The sequence below is a fragment of the Aedes aegypti genome, chromosome 3, assembly GCF_002204515.2.
Source record: "Aedes aegypti strain LVP_AGWG chromosome 3, AaegL5.0 Primary Assembly, whole genome shotgun sequence".
NCBI classification, from domain to species: Eukaryota; Metazoa; Arthropoda; class Insecta; order Diptera; family Culicidae; genus Aedes; species Aedes aegypti.
In genome coordinates this window covers 216,328,933-216,349,302 of record NC_035109.1, presented here as the reverse complement: position 1 = coordinate 216,349,302, position 20,370 = coordinate 216,328,933, and the positions used below count along the sequence as shown (strand labels likewise).

Below are 20,370 nucleotides of genomic sequence, written 5' to 3'. Positions count from 1 at the left end.
ATTGATGATGGTCAAGTTCTGTGACTGACCGATTTGACATGGAATTCGTTTCTAACATGTTATCGAAATACAAAGTTTTAGCATCGAGTGATAATCTTTGACGATAAAACGTCTTTGGGCTGTTTATACTGAAACATTATTGACTTTAACTGTGAGCCTAGCTTTCAAGATAATCATAAGACCAAAAAGAAAAAAGAAAAAAAAATGAAAAAAAGTATATTTAATTAAAAATTTGAAAAATAATTAGGTACGCTGATTATTATAGCGATTACATGGCGACCGTGACACTATGAAACATGGAACCTACTAAAATAGTTCATTCAATTTGATGTAGCCTTTGCTAAAATAATTTCATCTTTTCGAGCACGTACTACATGCCACAGAACGGTTCATCCAAAGGTTTTATAAAAAGGGGACAGGTAATAAGAGGGAGGCGTGTACATTTTTCTCAAATGGGTTTGTACCAGAGGGACAGATATAGGTGTACGTTTATCCAATAGATAAATACTTCAAAAGTCATTCAGTTTCATCTTAATTCTAACAATTTTGCGTAAAAGCGACTTGCATACGCTTTGAAAGTGCACAGTACAGAATACTTTTTTATGCGTTTTGCTTCTCGGAGATTACATTGAACGATTAGACTTTATCCGCAACTATAGCTGTTTACTTCTCCGATGGTAATGCCACATTACTAGCGGCTGGGGCTGCTCCAGCAGGTCTTTGACCGGGCAGGGGACCTGAGTTAGTGCAGTTGCATATCGCCTCAAAAATCCTTAACACTATTCCTCGAGTGCGGGTAACAACTCGGTGTTGTTTCAATCCACTGAGAAGTTTATTTCCTGGAAGAAACAAATTTTATTAGCGAATATTGTGCTTCAAATTTTTTAATCCAGAGAAAAAGTTAAATTCAAGATGTGATGTTTTTAGTGAATGTATATTGTATTCAAATATTTACACATATACTAAAATAATATACACAAATAACACAAAATTGACAAAACAATAACACAGACAAGCAGAGTTTTTTTTATAACTAAAACGTGACACATGTGATACACAAAAATTAGCAGATCTGCTAGTCTGTGTATCACTACAGTACACGTATATATTCCAAGCTCATATTTCCATAATCCTCGCCAGTTGTCGTCAAACCTCGTTCGCATCAAGGGAAAAAGAATACATCTGGGTTATATTCGGCTGCACACTTTGCCGAAAAATACACTTTTTCACATGGATCTTTGAATCCAGATTCTAGAAAAGAAAAGAGTTGATTTGCATTTTCCACCTGAGCTTTGCAATGCAAATCTTTGGTGCAATACTCACGTATGTCCTTACATGCATTCAGAGCTTCCTTAGCCGCGGCTTTGATTTCTTGTGGCAGCATAGCTTCGATTTGTGCAGTCGTCTTGGAAAGGCTTAGTTCCCCTTTCTTTGTTAGCTGTAAAATGTGAGAATTGAAATAAGTCTGCGAATAAACCAGTCCAGTCATTTTTTTTAATTAGCTTCCTAACTGCTCAACATAAAGTTGTAACAGTAAAAGCCGTTTTAAGCTATTATTTACTCAAAATATATTTTAAAAGTTTGAAACGAACAATAATAAATATCATGATTATTATTTATCTTTATTAGAGTGGCTTTGGCATTTGGCAACTTCACCGTTCATAGAAAAATGAAAACAAGTCAAAGTGAAGATAAATCGAAGACAAACCTAAAATTTTCAAGATCACGAATCTGGAGAACTATACATCCGTTTGAGCTGAAAACTTTATCGATTGGTCACTAGCTGGTGGTAATCAATCGATTACGTTTCCAGCTCAAACGGATGTACTATTCTCCAGATTTGTGCTCTTGAAAAGTTGAGATTTGGCTCCGATTCATCTTCACCTTAAAATATACACTGCTCAGACTATTATGGGTCACCTAGTCACGATTATTGGTCACTCAGGCATAGTGTGACCACTGTTTATAGAAATTAAGCCAAAAAATCGAACAGAACATCTTAGATATATACCACATATGATGAACTGGTTTCGTAATGCGTTTGACACAACCAAATGCATAATTGAAAAAAATAAGATTAATGAAAAAAATCATTTAAGGGCAAGATGCATCGAAGCCAAACTACAAATTTTCAAGAGCACAAATCTAGAGATTTTAACAGCCGTTCAAGCTGAAAACTTGATCGACTGGTTCCCACCAGTGTGTGATTATCGTTTCTAAAAACCTGAAATCTTAAGCTTTCATTCCATAAGAAAAGATTGAAAATCGGTTGAGCTGTTCAAAAGTTATGATTTTTTTTTTTAAACAAAAAATCTATTCCGCTGAGACCTACAGTGTGTGCCGATAAAAAAAGACTGATTTTTTATTTTCAAAAATATTGCGATATTTTTCACCACTTAGACTTTAGTGATCTGAATTTCGTCTTTTTCAGTTCATGACAGTTTTCTCCGGCCTGCTCAATGTTTACCCTTTTTTTCTTTGTTCTCGGCTCACCAGCTGGTCTTGTGTACACAACAAAACCAGCTGGTCCTCCGATGTTTACAGTCATCGTCATTGTTCTCATGCTCCAGCTTATCGTGTTCTCGTGTTAAACCAGCTAATAGTGACTGAAATCAAGGATGAAAGGTAGATGTTGTTTGAAAATGTACCATCAGTACATTATTGGCAGCTTCTCAATTTCGTCATGAAAGTCTAATCATTCGTAAAAATTACAATATATCTAAAAAAATAAAAAAAACATACATCGCTGAAAATTTGACAGTTCACGTAAAATTTACTGAACGTTCAAGAAAAAATAAGAACAGCAATAGTTCCTTTAATCCCGAGGCTTTCAAAATACCAACAAATGGAAATTATTGATTTTGTTCATGTAAAAAAAAAAACAATTTTTATAAAATTTTATATTTTTCTTGAAAAGTCAAAAAAAAAAAAAGAAAATCGGTCAAGCGGTTCAATTGTTATGATTAAAAAAAAATTATGCAAAATCGCGAATTTTCTGGTCTGGAATACTCATATACAATAATTGGTATGGTAAAACATCTAAGGAAGAATGTTGAGCAGAATATTTGAAAAATAAAAATAAATTTAACCTCTGAAATATTTTCAAATAAATTCTATCAGCGTTTTCCAGCAGAACAAATGTGTTTTTAGAAATCTAGAAATTTTATTCAAATAATGGTTTTTTGACAAAATCCTGTCAATATGAAATACTAGTGCATTTTTAGTATTTTTCTAAAGAATTCAGAAGTTCTAGAACCTGTATGATTTCTCGGCAGAATTCAAGGAATGACAACTGTCGTATTTTGTGTAAATGTAATTATTGAAGAAATATATGGCAGAACTTCTAAAATATATTTTGGTGGACGATTGCCTTTTGAAGGAAGCATTACACTAGACAACGGACTAGCATACAACGCCCAGTGGCACAGTCGAAATACATTCCTAGCGAAAAGTTTTCCGGACTGAAGCGGGAATCGAACCCACACTCCTTGACTCGATGCGGCTAAATGCTAAATTATGGTAACACTAACCGCACGGCCACGAAGCCCGTTTTGATAAGTTGACAAATTTTCGCGTGAAGTAAACATAGTTTTTGCAAAAATCTTATTTTTCATAAGCTCATGAGCTTATAAGCTCATAAGTTTTTTATATGAAGAAGCGCGATTCATAGTTTGGAATAGTTCCATCACTGAATGATAATACGAACTTTTTACGAGATAGGTCATTCCGATCAATGTTACCCCGCTGATCAATGATACCCCGGATTACGGTAATTGTTTACTAGAAATGTTTTCGAAAAGTAAGTGTTCAGAAAATCAGTTTGTTTTCTGCTCTGGTCTGCATCGGACGTATCAGCAGATTGCTCCCGTTCGGTAACCGTAGCCTTTGTTCTTTAGGTACGGCTATTGTACATGTAATTCACGCTGTTCGTACGAAAGTGTTCGGTGCTGTTATAATGGAAGTGGTTTGCAATACTGTGCAATTTAAGTTCCCCACTGGAGCCCCACAGCCGTCATGGATGGAGATAGCTGGTTTCGTAAAACAGCAACACTCGGACCTGACGCAAATTGAAGCAGTGTACAGACTGCCGGGTAGAACCCTTTGTATCAAGTACAAAACGGAGAAAGCAATGCAGAAAACGTTAATGCGACGCAAGGAGCCATGTAAATTCCGTTATTCTGATGGCACGACAGTAGATGTACGTTTGTCAATTGCGGGGAAGGACAGTATATACGTGCGAGTATTCGATTTGGCTCCGGAGGTTCCGGACGACAATCTAGTTCTGGCGTTTTTGGAGTATGGACAAGTGGAAAGTATTGTTCGGGAGAAATTTCCTACCGGTCTGGATCTCGACCATTTGTACACTGGTGTGCGCGGAGTGTACATAAATATCGAAAAAGGAATCCCTCCGTCTCTGGAAATCAGCGGTTGGAAAGTACGGATCTTTTACGAAGGACTAAGAAATAAGTGCTTTTCGTGTGGTCTTGATGGACACCTCAGAGATAATTGCCCAGATCGTAAGATGAAAAAGACAAAGGAGAAGAAGAACGGAAAACCGGTTTCATACGCGGGAATAGTTGAATCTGGAGCTGGAGTGGCAGAGTTATCTGAGGAGGTGGAAATCATTGAAGAGGAGATCATAGAAGAAGAAGTAGTAAATTTACAACCTGAAGAGAGAATAGTGGAACTACAGAAAATAGAACAGAAACGGAAAGAAGAACAACAAGAAGAAGAAGAAGAAGCGGAACAGAGAAGACTAAAACAGGAAAAACAACTGGCCGGTATAGCAAAACTCGTTAACGCGTTCCAAGCAGCTATGGACAGGCATGACGCGAATGAACGTAGAAATAAGTTTGCAGCAACAGCATCGTCATCAACGGAAGTGCTGCGTCCCAAGAAGACAGCAAGAAAAAGTTAATTCTTTAGGTTATTTTATTGTAAAAAAATATATTTCTTTACATTTTGATCCCCGGCTCCGTAAAGTGCAATGCACGCTTGAGCCTTTAAATAAATACATTGGAAAAAAAAGTGTTCAGAAATTGCTAAAACTTCCTTAAAGTATAACTGAAGATAAAACGAAGGGACGAATGACCCTCGGGTTAAAATCCCCCTCATCAAACAACAACTCAAGATAAAAATCAATTACTTTCAAAGTTTTATCATCGATATCTTAGAAAATTGCTCCACGAGTTTAAGCAGATATTCATCATATATTCTGGATTTAAAAATCTTAAGTGATATTAAACATTCCTTCTGTCATTATTTTACTGGTATTTTTACTGTTAACCACGCTAGATGATGAACATTTACTTCCAAGATTTCTTTAACAGAAATTAATAAATTAAACTTCTACAGGAGTGTGATAGGATTTCGATCGAAAACGAATGCCTTCCTGGATTTTGCCAGTGATTGCGTCAATAATTATTGTTAGTACCGTAAAATGGGTTGAAGTTGATCACTTCTGGGCGATTCTCTTCAATGGGATCTGGTGGAATGCATGTATTATAATCCACATATTTTTAAAACCAGTACTGGTTGGATTTTTATCAAGTTATGTGAAAGAAATTCTGACAAAGTGTGATAATAAAAACAAAAATAATGTTTAGAAACCAGTAGATGATGTTTTGATTCAGGGTAAAGTTGATCAATTACTGGGATAAGTTTCCAAAAATAATGAGATATGCTATTCAATTCAATATGGGGTCATATAATCTGAATCAAGTCTCAAACATTTTACAACTTGATGATAAAGCGTTAAATTTCAGAATTTATTTTTGTGGAAGGCAGAATCAACTGCATTTAAACCCCTAAATGTACGCAGTTTTCTTTATTCTTTGTTCAGCCTGTTCACGAAAAAAACATTTATTTATCTGGAAATAATGTTTTATTCTCAATGCAAAATCGGAACTGAATCCTGAAAATAAATCTAGAATATATATGACAGTTTATTTGAATGGTGCCTTTACATGGCCTTGATATCAATCAATTGTTTAGAGAAGAACCCGTCAACAGTTCATCAAACATTTTCTAAAAAAAACTGTTAGGGTTCATTCATTTATTTCATAACGCCGAAAATGGCCATTTTTGATACCCACCCACCCCTTCGTAACGCTTTTTGTATGAACACTCTACAAATTTTGTATGAGCCGTAACATCATGAGGACACCCACCCACCCCCTTTAGCGTTATGAAATTTGTGAATAAGCCCTTATTCCGTTGTATAATTATCTTCAATATCAAAACAAATTTAGTAAACTCAAAACTAATTACACTGCGGAACACGGTTTTGTCTCAAGCATCAAAATGCCGCTATTTACTTAATTAAGGGTTGCTGAATCCATTGCCATTTTCAGAAATATCATAGCACGTCAAGTTTTTGAGATATTGGTTGTTGAAAATGCTAAATTTGATCATTTCAGCCAACTTGCATGCAAGTTTGTCAGCTTGTATGGCAATTTATTTGCTTAATTTGCCTCAGAACGCAAACTTTATGTGTATAACAATCAGAGCCGTAGCGTAGCCTCACGGCGCCCTTGGCAAACCTCGCTTTGGGCGCCCATAGGTCAATTATGTTTTCATCATAAAGTATGTATGTGACTAAAGTTTTCGAAAAACGTCCCAAGTAACCATATGCTGTTCAAGCTATAATTTATGTATATAAGCGGTGTACATAAAGCTAACATTACTGTATAACAACAGTTCAGCTTAAGCAGCATAGTTACTTGGGATACTAGCAGAAACTGGCTGGAAGATATTTTTTTTAAATACTAGAAAAAATCAAAACTATCATGTTGAGACTTAAATATCCATTAATTAAAGTACAATTAAAAAATTGTAAAATCGAATAAATGGTGCAAGAGATAGTTTTTCTCGAAAAAGTCAGAAAAGAAAATGTTCCCTGTCCTTTAGTTCAGAAAGGGGTATGGGCGCGTTCTGCCAACTCGGTCGAGGCAGATTTCTTGTGTGAACAAGTTACAACATGGACGTTCTAAAGTGCCAGAATGAAGTGTTGTGCTTGTGGGGAGCACTTGAAGATGGGATGGAAGGTCATTACTTCGCGTTCGTGCTTTACTCCTGCTTATCTTAAAAGTTATATACAATAATCGACCCTAAGTTTAACTATCTAATTTAACAGTTGCAAATATAATAATCGTTCTGTGCTCACTAACATGTCGTCGCGTTAATTTTATCATAATGATCTTTTATCTACATCCGTCGAACCATTCTGAATGGCCGTTGTGAGAATATCACCAAGAACTTCTCACATGCAATAAAGCTGAATTGTCCTACATTGAAACATTGAGGTTTTCGCTCTTTTGGATTCATTTTTTGTTGTTCGTCATCAGTATTGTTGAGATGTCCTCAATGCCGCACATGGCGTACAGTGATCACTGCCATGGAGTTTCTCGTAAGCTGCATGGGGATTGTTATCATGGGAATCCAAAGAGCGAATTTTGTATGATTTCATTGTAGGCCAATACAGCAATAAAGCATATAACATTCACTAACATTGCTTCTCTCTTTATCCTTGTTTTCATATCTAACCCGCCATTACAACGAGGAAAAATCCATCGGAGAGGAAAGACATGCAGCGTATTGGCCGAGAAAAGATAAGTATCATGTTTTTGTAAATATTCTTATTACTGATTGCAAGGTGAATCAGATTAACTAAATTTTTAATAACTAATAACAAACTTGTTCCACAGAGCTTTTTACAAAATACCACCCAAAATCCCTCCTTTCCCATATCCTTAGGCAAAACACTTCACTACCGCTATATGTATGACTGATTCATGTTCTTTTGACCTTGCATCATTCATACGTGTATTGGAAGTCAAGAGTAGAAGCAAAACTTAAAGAACCTTCTGGTCAAAGATGTTGCGTTGCCTACTTCCCAAACTCCAAAATTCCCTCGGTGTATTATGGACGGTGTGAGTTTTCAAACTTATGCTGGAGACTTGGCCCCTGACCCCCTTGTACATCAATAATATAAAATAAAATAAAATAAAAAAAAGTCAGAAAAAAAATGTTATAAAATTTGTGTTTTGGATTTGAGTCTAGAGGTTCAATTCCCAAATAGAAACATGAAAAAAAAACCTTACAGAAGAGGTTAATACAGCTCAGTTCTTGATTAAAAAGAAAGTAGCTGAGGGAACCTCTCAATGTTAGATAGGTCCTTTTGAAAAATTAGAATTGTTTCATTATTTAACAAAAAGCGCTTGAAAAAAATCAGAATTTGATACGAATGTTTAAGCACTGCTTACTCAATAGCTTTTTTTCAGTAATACTAGTGTGAGTAATTTACTAAAAGGAGATTGCAATTGTTCTAGAAGCCCCAGAAGAACACTTTCTTTTCTTGGAGTTGGATTTTAGAAATGATATTGTAAAGTGGTTTTAAATTGATTTGTGCTAAATCATGTCCACTAAGTCGAACATTTGAATAAAAAAAAGACACAAACTATTGTCAGTCAATGTAGAATATGTTTATACTAGGTAAAAAATAATTTTGTTTGTTCTATGTCATGATTGCTCTTCACTGACATGACATTATTTGAAAACGTTGTTCAGAATTCTGGTAGAATTTTTCCCAGGTTGAGATCTTTTGAATATTCTGCCCAGTTGTGAAGAACTTTACAGAAAAAAATCACCTTGCATCGTATGAAACGTGTATGTTCAGAATTTTGAATTCTGTGAGTCTCTTTCAGGATTTTGTTGAAATTCAACCAGTGATTAAGTGTGATTGTGTTCGAAAGAAAATGTGATATGCAATAACTCTCGTTCACGCTCAATAGAATTTTTGTTTCGTGTTTTCAAAATGTCTTCATAAGGATTAGAAGCTCATAAGAATATTTCCTCATTACTTCTCAATACGCACCTCCAATTGAACACCACAAACTTGATTTATGCTCAAACCAATTTTATTGGCTATTTAAATACGAGGAAAATCACTTAAACTCCAATGTTGAATTTCAAAATTATTGTGTGGGAATCACCCAAAACATCAAATAATCTTCGAAACCAATTCAGGAATTCTCGAAGACTTATTCAAACAGACTCAAGTCAGAAAAGTCAACAAACTTACTTTATCAATCCTACGTGCTTCGCAGACGAAATTCTACGCGTTCCGCTCTAAACCAACTCGATTTTTCACTTCTAGAACGTTTAATATCCGAATTTATAAAACAACGAAAGTAAAATTCTCCACTTTCGCAACCTAACCGCTACTTTCGCCGCTCCGTTGTATGGGAGACGAAGTGACTTAACTACGAATCAAAACAAAACACTACACTGAAACAAGCGTTGCAGTAATGAGAACCATGAACGTGTTTTTAAATTTACTATTCCAACCACGATTGAGCTATCATGAACGCTTTTTATGTGCGTTTTGTTCCCTCTCAATCCAACCGCGTCGATAGCCGAGCGGCTAGCGTTCGCGCTTGACAATCGCCAGATCCTCGGTTCGATACTGGTCTGCTGCAAGTTTTTAACCATGATATAGTAATTTTCACTATACAAATGGTGCCATGGTAAAATTGAATGCACAAAATATTCTAAATAAATGCGAATTTAGTCTGCACAAATCAAGTGGCGTTGTGTATTTAATTTAACCCTCTGATATAGTATTTTCAACCGCAACGCTGTTCTCAGTGTACATGAGTCGATTTTACACTGGTACAAAAACGTCGTAAGTAACCAATTGAAACGGCTTATCATTTTGTCATACAATTTTTGTGGGAAGTGATAGAAACTACCTTGAGTTTTAACGCGAGCTGATTGCATGCAAAATTTAAGCGATGTACATGATAAAAAATGTTAAAAGGGGATTCATTTTAAAACAGTTTTAGAAGAGAGGTTGTGATTCATCTTAATTAATTTTCTCAAAACCGTATGGAAGTTACTTACGTCGATTTGAATAAGTAATCAAGAATTGTTGAAATTTTCCATTATCACTTTGAGAAATTCATTATGAAATTGTGACTAAAAAAGTGCTCTTATTTTACAAATTCTTTTTCAAAATTGACCAAATGTGTAATGCATTTTGGCACCCCCCAAAGGCTGGCGCCCTTGGCGGGTGCCAACCTGGCCAACCGCACGCTACGGCACTGATAACAATACTTATCAACTAAGTACAAAATATTTCCGATGATTAAAAGCTATTTTTCGTTGGTTTAGAAAAGTATTATTTTTTGCCATATAAGAAAAACGAAGAATTTTGTACACGCAAAAAAATTGTGCGGTAAAAACTACCATTTTAGGGGGTTAACTTAAGCGCTCGCACCGGCAATTTTCAGCAGACCAGAAATGCGCTTGATTTTACCATGTCTGTAGTCGAAATCAGATTGGAGGAAATTATTTCTGTCGAATGTACCAGTAATGTGGTGGGCTGTACCGTAAACATGGTAAAATGTCATGAAATTCCATGGTAGTTTTAAGAATGGGCGTAGTCAGCTAAAATAGTAGTTTTTACTACAGAATTTTTTCCCGTGTATGGAGACTGCAAGCTTGTTTAAAAAATCGATTTAATCTCAATTTAACCGTGCTTTTCATCAAAATTATATCTGAAACGAAAGTTAAAGTACTATTTTGAATCCTTGATGGATCAGATAACAACATTTTTGGATAAATCATTATTCAAATTTTATGTAAATATCAATAAAAACAGTGTTTTATGCAACTTTGTCGACCTGTAGCTAAAAATTGTGACGTGTTCGAACATTTATGAGAACGACAACAGATTTAGCAGCCCCAAATCTACTAGAGACACATAATTTAATCCTTGAGACACGCAAAAATGTCATTTTTGTTACGCTGTGTTATCAATGTAACATCACTTGATAGTTAAAATCGAATTAAAGCTTTCTTGGCAGACGAAACATGCAGGTACAGGACTTATCAACTTTTACTCAGCGATTAACTACACCCCGATTTACGGTAACTGTGCCAGGCATATCTGCAGGAATTTTGTTAAAATTTCTTCCAGATGTATTGCTAATGAAATCCTCAGAGATTCTCCACCAAAAATCCGCGGATTTGTTTTTTGCAAAAGAACTAGATTTATTTTGCTAGATGTTGCTAGTATTCTAATTTCTTCAATTATTCAAGAAATTCGCAGGGATATTTACATGACATTTGCTCATAAATTTTGATATAGAATCCTTCAGATACTTTGCCACGAATGACTTTACGCCATAAACCTTAAAAAAAAAACGTTTTCATAATGAAAACATGTGTATAATTACATTTTTTAGAGTAATTTCTGAAAATATTCATGAAGTAGTTCTTGAACAAATTGTTTGAAAGATTCTGATAAACCCGCAGAAAGAAAATTAAATAGGATATCAGTTTAAAGAAATTTTTCTCAAAAATCTCCGAAAGACTGTACACTTACAATTTGCTTTGGATAATTCTGAAGGGCAAATAACAAACTTTCAAGAGACTTCAAGAGTAATCATAACGGTTATTCCTAGAGAATTTTGTTCAAAAACTAGAGAAATTTTATAAATAAGGTTCCGCGGGGTAAATTGGTAAATGGGATAAGTGAAAATAATGAGTATAAGGACTGTTCATTTAAGAAAGTGGACACCTAAATATTAACATTTTGGTGTAAAAATTCCATTAAAACAAATAAAATTTTGTTTCAGTGTATGCTCAAGTGTTTATTTTGACAGCAGACAAAAGTTATGATGTTCAGAAAAACTGTCGTTCCGAGATTTGGCCAAAATCGCGAAGTGTCCAAATTGAATTGATTCAACGCTGTGGTGAAAACCGATATTCCTGACGACGTACGATTTATCCGAACAGAAAAATCTGGGAAAAATGATTTGGTATGGCAAGCAATTTGCTACATATTTCACGATGGGTTCAATCAACGGCGAAAATTACAGAACTGAATGCATTAGAAAACGGCTTCTGCCCATCTACTGAAAGCATATCATGCCTCCATTGTTTTTGCCAGACCTAGCATCGGCTCACTATGCTTCAGCTACTTTGGAGATGCTCAAGAAGGAAAAAGTCGTAGAAAAATGACCGAATCCATCAAATTGCCCAGAACTACGCTCTATTGTAACATATTGGACAATAATCAAACGGCATCTTAAGAAGGATGGAAGAGAAGCAAGCTGCATAGATTTTTTCAAGAAAATGTGGACAGCAGCACAACGAAAAGTTACGGAAAAAGTTGTGCAGAACCTTATTGGAGGTATCGAGAGAAAAGTAAGAGCACTCTCCAGGAATGCTCAATAAATGTTCAAATTTATGTGAATTTGGTCGATATTATGTTGATTTCCGTGTATTTTAGGTGAACTCATGAATTTGTTCGAAAATAAACAGTTTACTGTAAAAAACATGTGTCCACTTTCTTAAATGAACAGGCTTTATTAGACTGAATAAGTTAATTACGGTTTAAACCCATGCGTAAATATTTGAGCCCATTCAGAACATTACGATAGGTAAGAGACTCTTGAGATTTTCTAACCATTTTTACATAATAGAGAAAAAATGTTAACCTGTCAACTATTACTCCGTAACAAGTAGGCACCTTGCAATCTAATTTTGATAAACGTTGAGCATGATAATTTCCTATACCTCCTATACTGTCCTCTCTGATAATTTCAAACTGTCCTCTCTGATAATTTCAAACTGAAATTGAAAAGTTTTAGAATCGATTCAACGTAGACCTGAAAACGAAATTAAAACACCAATAATTTTCTAATCACATGGGGCTAGTGAAAAGTGTCTCATTAGTATTAAATTTGTGTTTGCTCTTTAGTAGCTATAAGTAAACAATTATCAAAGAAAAACAGAACTTTCTGATAATTCAAGAAACACTTTACTCAAAGCGTTAAAAGCTATTAGAAATCATGGAACTTCTCTAAAAGAGGTAGGGTTCAATGGTATAGTACTAAATTCGTTTTTTTTTGTTAATTTATAGGTATTCTACTTAACAGCTCGAAGATTTATTATTTTTAACAATTTTATTGTTCCACATATGTATGTAATGTCTGTTTATCAGCTGAGGGATCAAGTGTCCCTAGCCTTTATCTTTCTAATTAAATCATAGTAAACAAAAACACATCTAAAATAAGGTTATTTTAAGTTCTGTGTTTGATTTTGCTTATTTCAATCTCCAAGCTCTGGAATTTTGAGACGATTTGTTAAAATATGCGAAGAAATATTAAGACTTTTGTAAGCTGTTCAAAACATCTGTGTTAAATTTTATTTGGGTAAATTCAGACAAACCGCCTCTAAAACTTTGTTCTTTGTTCAGTCTGATAGATTTTAAGCTCTGACATTGCCTTTCATTTAGATTTTTTTTTTTGTAAAAATTACCTAAAATAAAACTACACTTTTTTATGAGGTACCGTGGGGCAAGTGGGAAATGGATTTCGCATAGTTGGGATTCTTCAAATTCTAGAGACCTTTAATTAAAACAAATGAGGTCGTGTATATTTCTTAGCTTGACTCGCACCAAATATAAGCAGTATACTGAAATTGATTTTTATGTAAAATTAAAGAAAAAAGAGAAAGAAAACTTTCTCTGAGTTTTCAAAAAATGTCTCCTTACTTTTCACTTGCCCCACAGTTCATTATTTGTTTTTGAGAAAAGCGGATATGACTTCGGATAACTCTTCAAGAGAAATCAAACGGAATCCTGCAATAAAGTACTTAGAAACTTTTTTATGTGGATACAGCTAAATCCCATTTTTATGTTTTGAACTAGCTTTACACAGACATTCGACAAGATTTCCGTGCGTTGTCTCATATTGGAACTTTTCAATCAACGTCTTCCTTTTAATCGGCTGTTCGATGTAAACACATCAATATCGTAAAATTTGGCAACCTTAATTTTAGAGAAGTTCCATGATTTGGCCATGATAATAGCATTTAACGCTTTGAGTATAGTGTTTCTTGTATTATCAGCACGTTCTGTTGTTTTATGATAATTACGAACCTTGTATACTTATAGCTACCTAAAGAGAAAACACAAATTCAATCTCTAATGAGAAACTTTTCACTTGCCCCACGTGATTAGAAAATTGACAGTGTTTCAATTTAGTTAGTTTTAAGTCTATGTCAAATTAATTCTAAAACTGTTTTTCTTGCAGTTCAAAACTGTCAGAGGGTACAACTTAGAAGTGGTACAGAAAATTATTTTCCGCAACTTTTTTCTATTGAAAATATTAAAATATGATTGCACGCCGCCAACTTGTTACGGAGTGATAGTTGACAGGTTAACAATATTTCGCTCTATTATGCAATAATGGTTGAAAAATCTTAGATATCTTTTACCTTTCGTAATGTTCTCAATGGCCTCAAAGGTCTACGCATGAGTTTAATACGTTAATTCACATATTCAGTAAAATATAAGCTAAATGTTACTGCTTCAAATAACGAGGTGGAATTTTGTAATACTAGTGATGAAATCAATTCTTACTTTAGTGGTAATTTTACACGTGAATCAGATTACCATTCTGTATCCCCAATAAACGTCGATGGATTCAAGTTTACCTCATGTAGTGAGTTGGAAGGTACGTCGGCAATCTTTTTTATTTCATCGAATGCAGTTGGATTAGATGGTGTGTCTTTGAGATTCACAAAAATGGTTTTACCTTATGTCATTACCCCTATCACGTACCTTTTCAACTTGTTTATTTCTACATCAAAGTTTCCTCGAGCATGGAAAGCTGCAAAGGTCTTGCCAATTCGTAAAAAACCAAAGAGTAACAGGTTGGACAATCTTCGTCCAATAAGCATTCTGAGCTCGCTTTCTAAGGCTTTTGAAAAGATTTTAAAAATTCAAATACAAGGCTTTGTTCAACGATTTGAACTTCTTAGTCCGTACCAATCCGGATTTAGAGCTGGGCGAAGCACAACTACCGCACTACTCAAGGTTCATGATGATATTCATCGAACCATTGATAAGAAAGGTGTAGCTTTTTTACTTCTTATTGATTTTTCAAAAGCTTTTGATCGAGTACCACATGTTGAGCTTTTGAATAAGCTGTCGACTCAATTTTACTTTCATCGTAATGCTGTAACATTAATCAAATCATGTTTGAATCTACGTACGCAAGTGGTAGATGCTAACGGTGAACTCTCTAATCCAATCACTATTCTTTCAGGTGTACCTCAGGGGTCCGTCTTGGGTCCCTTGCTTTTCTCTTTATTTATTAACGATCTGCCATCCGTTCTGAAGTTCTGTCTAATACACATATTTGCAGATGATGTGCAACTTTATTTCTGCACGGCTAATACCAATTTAGAAAGCGTAGCAGTACTGATAAATTCTGATCTTAAGCGGGTTCAAGAATGGTCTGAGAAAAATCTTCTTCCGATAAATCCATCTAAGACGAAAGTCATGTTTATTTCTAGGCAACAGGCTCGTTCACCTTTACCTAATTTGTTGATCAACGATGAAATCATACAATATGCCGAAAAAGCTTCTAATCTAGGAGTGATATTCCAAAATAATCTTGAAGTGAACTCACAATGCGGGAAAATTTACGCAGGTCTTCGTCACTTAAAACTCACAGCTTCTATGGTTCCCGTTTCTACTAAACTACGATTGTTCAAATCGATTTTGTTGCCTCATTTTTCGTATGGTTTAGAATTGATTTTAAATTCATCGGCTTCAGATTATGACCGTTTAAGAGTTGCTTTGAACCACTGTGTACGCTGGATATTCAATCTTAACAGATATTCTAGATTAACGCACTTACAACGACAACTACTGGGTTGTTCTTTTTACAATTTCTTCAAATTACGTTGCTGCACAACATTGTTTAAGATAATAAATCATGGGCCAAAATATCTTGCTGATAAGCTGCAACCTTTCAGAAGCATCCGAGTACGACACTTTGTGTTATTGCAGCATAACTCGTCGAACTACGGTAATACTTTCTTTGTACGTGCAATTATACTATGGAATCAACTTCCTAATGAAATTAAAGTTACGCGTTCAGCAACAAGTTTCCGTCATGAATGTTTAAGCTGGCTTAATGGGGGAAATTAGAGTGAACGATGCAGCAAGTCAACGAAAAAGAGGAAAGTTAATGTTTGTATTGTTTGAATTTATTGAATTTGTGAAGAATGGAAGTGGTAAATTTGGAGAACAAAAATAATACCGATTGTAGTAAATTTATAAGGGAAATACCCTTACGCTGCAAGTATTTTCATTAATAAATAAATAAAAATAAATAAATAAATATACCAATTATTTTCACTTACCCCATTTACCCACTTACCCCGCGGTACCTTATTAAATTTAGGGAGGGATTATTAGAGTATGTTTAAAACTACAAATTGCTCGGTATTTGCTCGCCTTACTAGTGATTTTAGTATTTTATTTTTTGCAAAAAGTGAAGTGTTAAAGTTCAATTGGTAGTTTTAAAATAAAACTGTTTTAGATTCCGAGATAATGAGATGGGATCATGTTTCCTCGGGAATCAAGTCTACCCAGTCTGATTTAACCCTCTAATACCTCTAATACTGTTGTACAAAACACAACAGCGCGACGACTGAAGTGTTAAAAATACCGTAACAATTTAAATTTTTATTATTGCCAAAAATCAACAACTAGAAAAGGCTTCAAGAAAAAATGAAAAAAGCTAGGGAATAAAAATTATAAAAATCAAAAACCAAAATTTAAAAATTTGCAAATTAAAATAAATAAATGCCCAAAACGTGTTTAGAACGATGTTAGCTAACGAAAAATAATACTTAAATCGAAAATAAAAATTTGGGTATTAGAGGGTTAAGGTGATCAGTAGATGAAGATCACTTAAAAATGACTCCAGAAATAATACTTTGAGAGCTTTTATTTTAAGCCCATTATTTCAAAGGAATATTACCGTATTGGGTACTGTATAGAGAAAACAACTTTAATTTAAAAAATATGCTATCCCGAAAAACGATATCAGAAAAACTTACCGTCCCTGCCATTTGTGCAATACACATGGTGTAACATTTCAGCTCTTTATCCGCTTCATTCGCAAAACGTCCTGCCTTCAGTTCATCTAACGAAGCTTCGACAACGTTGAATTTCGGCGCGCATGCTTTCCTCATCATTTCCAGTGAATTTTTGAGCTGTTTCATCGTCATCTGTAGGAAAGTAGCCACATTAGCTACATTGAAATAAGATATTTTGAAAATACTTACCGCGGCATCACTTGTGCTTAGAATTTCCAGCGACAGCAGAACAAGCACTAAGTTCACAACGTACATGTCTGGAACTCATGCTTGACTGCTGGAAGTCAGATATTCGCGCTTATTTTTCACATCACCAAATGATCACCCACTGGGGCGGAAACTGTGAATTTATGCTATAAAAGTGCAGAATCACCGCTAGGAAAAACGCAAAATTGTTCATTTCCACCTAGCCTGTTAATCACATGTTGCGAAATCGTTGAAATCGCACCGCGACCTAGCAATCTACACGTAAGTATAAGCTGCAATCAACCAATGGGAATACGGTGTCATAATTGTCGGTTTGGAAACATCATTGAAAAGTTAGTCGAAGTGCATCGCTCCGTTCGAGTTATTGCATGGAACGGTTAATTGCACATGATTAATTGCCAGCCTACACATGGGGCACTTATTTAGTGCGTCAACCAAAATGTAGTAGGAAAGTTCTGAATATCATATATCACATAGAATTTATTACTATAAAAAAAAACAACTATCAACAGCGTTGATAGTCAGACGCGCGCAGGATGTTATGTTTACTAGTGGCTTTTCGTACTCATGGTGCGTGCACTAGAGCAGTGAGCTCGATATTGCGCACGGGGGTCATCTAAGCCTGATGCCTTCAGGGCCAGTTGGGGACCACTTAGCGTCTTGATAACATTTCGCATTTCCGAAAAATAAGAGACGGCCTAATTTTCTCTTATAAGCAGGTGAAATCAACTCACCTGTAAAAAATCTGAACTGCTACGACGAATGAAATGTAATATGTTGTTAAAAAAAATCTTAAATATGTTTTACCAAATTAGGATGATAGTGTTGTCTAATAACACAGAACACCTAGATATAAGAAATAAATGTAATGTTTGAAATGATACTAATAAAGAAATAAAAAAAGGACGGCCTAATGACCAGTCCTGGTAATATCTTATAATCAAAAAGGGCACTTCCTCCCATGCAAAAGGTAGGACTTGTCATCAAATGCGTCTTGATACCTGAGTATTGCATTATCATACTTACCATTTCTAGGCCTCTCATCCGCCTGAAAGTAACATGTATTATGTTAGAAAACTTGTCATAGCACATTGAACTCGATTCTCACCGATTTATCTTGCAGTTTTACTTCAACACTTTTTTGTGCCTCGCTCAGTACCTCATCTAGAAAGACGTTCATTTCGTCCATCTTGTCCGGGTCCTGTTTGAACTTCGCTATACGAGCTTCAATGTCATCCCGGTCGTTGTGGGAGTCCTGGATGTCCAAATTCATTTCAACGGCCATTTCGTCCCCAAACTGTTGAGTTATAACTATTCGGTATCTACGATGACACACCAATATCGTCTGTAATGATAGTCACAAAAATTTCAAAAAAATAATAAAAAAAAGCCCAGACTTTAAATCTTTTTCAATGTTTTTGAAAAACATTTCTTTTTCAATGACTCAAAACTTCAATAATACTAATACTCGTTAACACAATGTATTCCAGTCAACTTGAAAATAATTGAATGTGGATTTGATAGGTTGGAGAATCGCTTCATGAAATATTTGAAGTATAACAGGGACATGATCAAAATCAAAATCAGCGTGAGTAACCAGTTGGCTACAAAGGTAACAGCCTAGTAACGCATATACTTCAAAAAGCGATAAATATTTTATTTTTATTTTGTTTCACGACTAAAACTAACAAAAAGCATCTTTCTTAAATAGTATTCAGGGACTTCTGAAGAAACTTGCATGCGATTCCAGTGTCAATAAGTCAAGTATGAAGGCGCTCTCCTCCCTAGATGAAGAATCTGGCTTTGCCCATGCCTAAAAATGATAATTCCCAACTTGTAATAGTATTTATTCAACTCAGAAAAACAACTGTAGATCGGATACGAATAGATAAGAATTAAAGGCTTTATAGTTTATCTGAATTCGTCGAGCTATAAGTCTCTATATCAAACGTTTAGTAAGAACTGTAAAGTGACCACTAAGAACAGGAATTTATAGCTGGATAGAACTAATGGTGGATGTAACCATGTTACTAGAAAAACAAGCACATGATAATTTTATAATTATTCATGTATCATAAAACAAATCATCGCTCTGGAATCTCTCAGCCGTATTAGCATTTAGTAGGCAACAGGTCATCTGCTACCGTACGCAGAGATCAGATGCTCCAAAACAGTCAGTGCCTGGTAATTATTTGTGTCTCCATTTCATACACCGAAAGCAGATATACCTACTGGCACTACCGAGAGGCAAATTATTTAATTGTTTTGTTTCCTCGTTATCTCTTGCATGTGTAAATATCCCAGTCATGGGTGCGATTATATGCTTGGAGTTTAAAAAATAAACCATTCACAACTAGACGGTATTGAAGTTTGCACCCTTTGGATTACTTCTAGTAGCTTTAATGATAGTAGCTGAGAAAAAATCAATTTCGTTATCTGTGCAATCAATCAGCGTCCAGCTTTTCTCACCTGTTTCCCTTGTGTATTGCGAGGCGTTTGGTGTAAAGCGTTCCACACGCAAAGATAATCTTTTCTCGCTTTGAGGTCCTTCGGTATCCTCTGTGCGCTATTCTACAAGCTACTAGAACGATTCAAACATCACTTAGTCCACTAAGAATCCACTAAATGTATACTAGGAACGATTCGATAGGCGCTTTTCGATACACTACAAATGAGCTGCAAACCCGCGGCCACAAACGCGAGCAAATCTCTTCAAATAGTCTAGTTAGTCGTCTCGACATGCAAAAATCGCAAACTAAATGCACTCTTCGTGCTATCTCGCGATTGTGAGTTTCGCGTGCGAGAGAGGCGACGGAAGTGAGCGCTCTCACGAAGCATCGCATCAGGCATGTGTATCGACCACAGAGCAACCGCCGCCAAATAAGGTACAGTGTGAGGTAGAAAAAAATGGAACCATTTTTGGAATTGTTGGGAAGTTTTCGCGAAGAATATCTTGAGAAGCCTCTAAAAACTTCTGCAAGATTTATTGGAACAATCCCAAGTAACCACAAGCATTAAGGTATTACCGTATTTTAACTTTAATTCAACGAGTGCAATGCATCATTGCTTTTATTCTGCAATATGCGTGCAATAATGCTTTAATCCCATTTTATGAATGCAATGTAGCATTGCTTTATTGTTGCAATGAAATGTGCATTAATGGGTGATATACGGTCACCGCTCAATGCTTCATTG

At 35.3% G+C, this 20,370-nt stretch overlaps 2 protein-coding genes across 2 annotated transcripts; both read right to left on the bottom strand.

Moving 5' to 3' along the window:
- Positions 1-65: 65 nt before the first annotated feature.
- Positions 66-19,994, bottom strand: LOC5568012. The gene is made up of 4 exons (XM_001657779.2): positions 19,645-19,994; positions 18,284-18,520; positions 18,202-18,223; positions 66-839 (listed from the first exon to the last, which is right to left on the bottom strand). Exons 2-4 carry the CDS (start codon positions 18,458-18,460, stop codon positions 664-666), a joined length of 375 nt encoding a protein of 124 aa, XP_001657829.2. The 5' UTR covers positions 18,461-18,520; positions 19,645-19,994; the 3' UTR covers positions 66-663.
- Positions 1,080-17,312, bottom strand: LOC5568029 (general odorant-binding protein lush). The gene is made up of 4 exons (XM_001657780.2): positions 17,158-17,312; positions 16,930-17,100; positions 1,324-1,438; positions 1,080-1,251 (listed from the first exon to the last, which is right to left on the bottom strand). The coding sequence occupies exons 1-4, from the start codon at positions 17,221-17,223 to the stop codon at positions 1,163-1,165; spliced, it is 441 nt and encodes a 146-aa protein (XP_001657830.1). The 5' UTR covers positions 17,224-17,312; the 3' UTR covers positions 1,080-1,162.
- Positions 19,995-20,370: the final 376 nt, after the last annotated feature.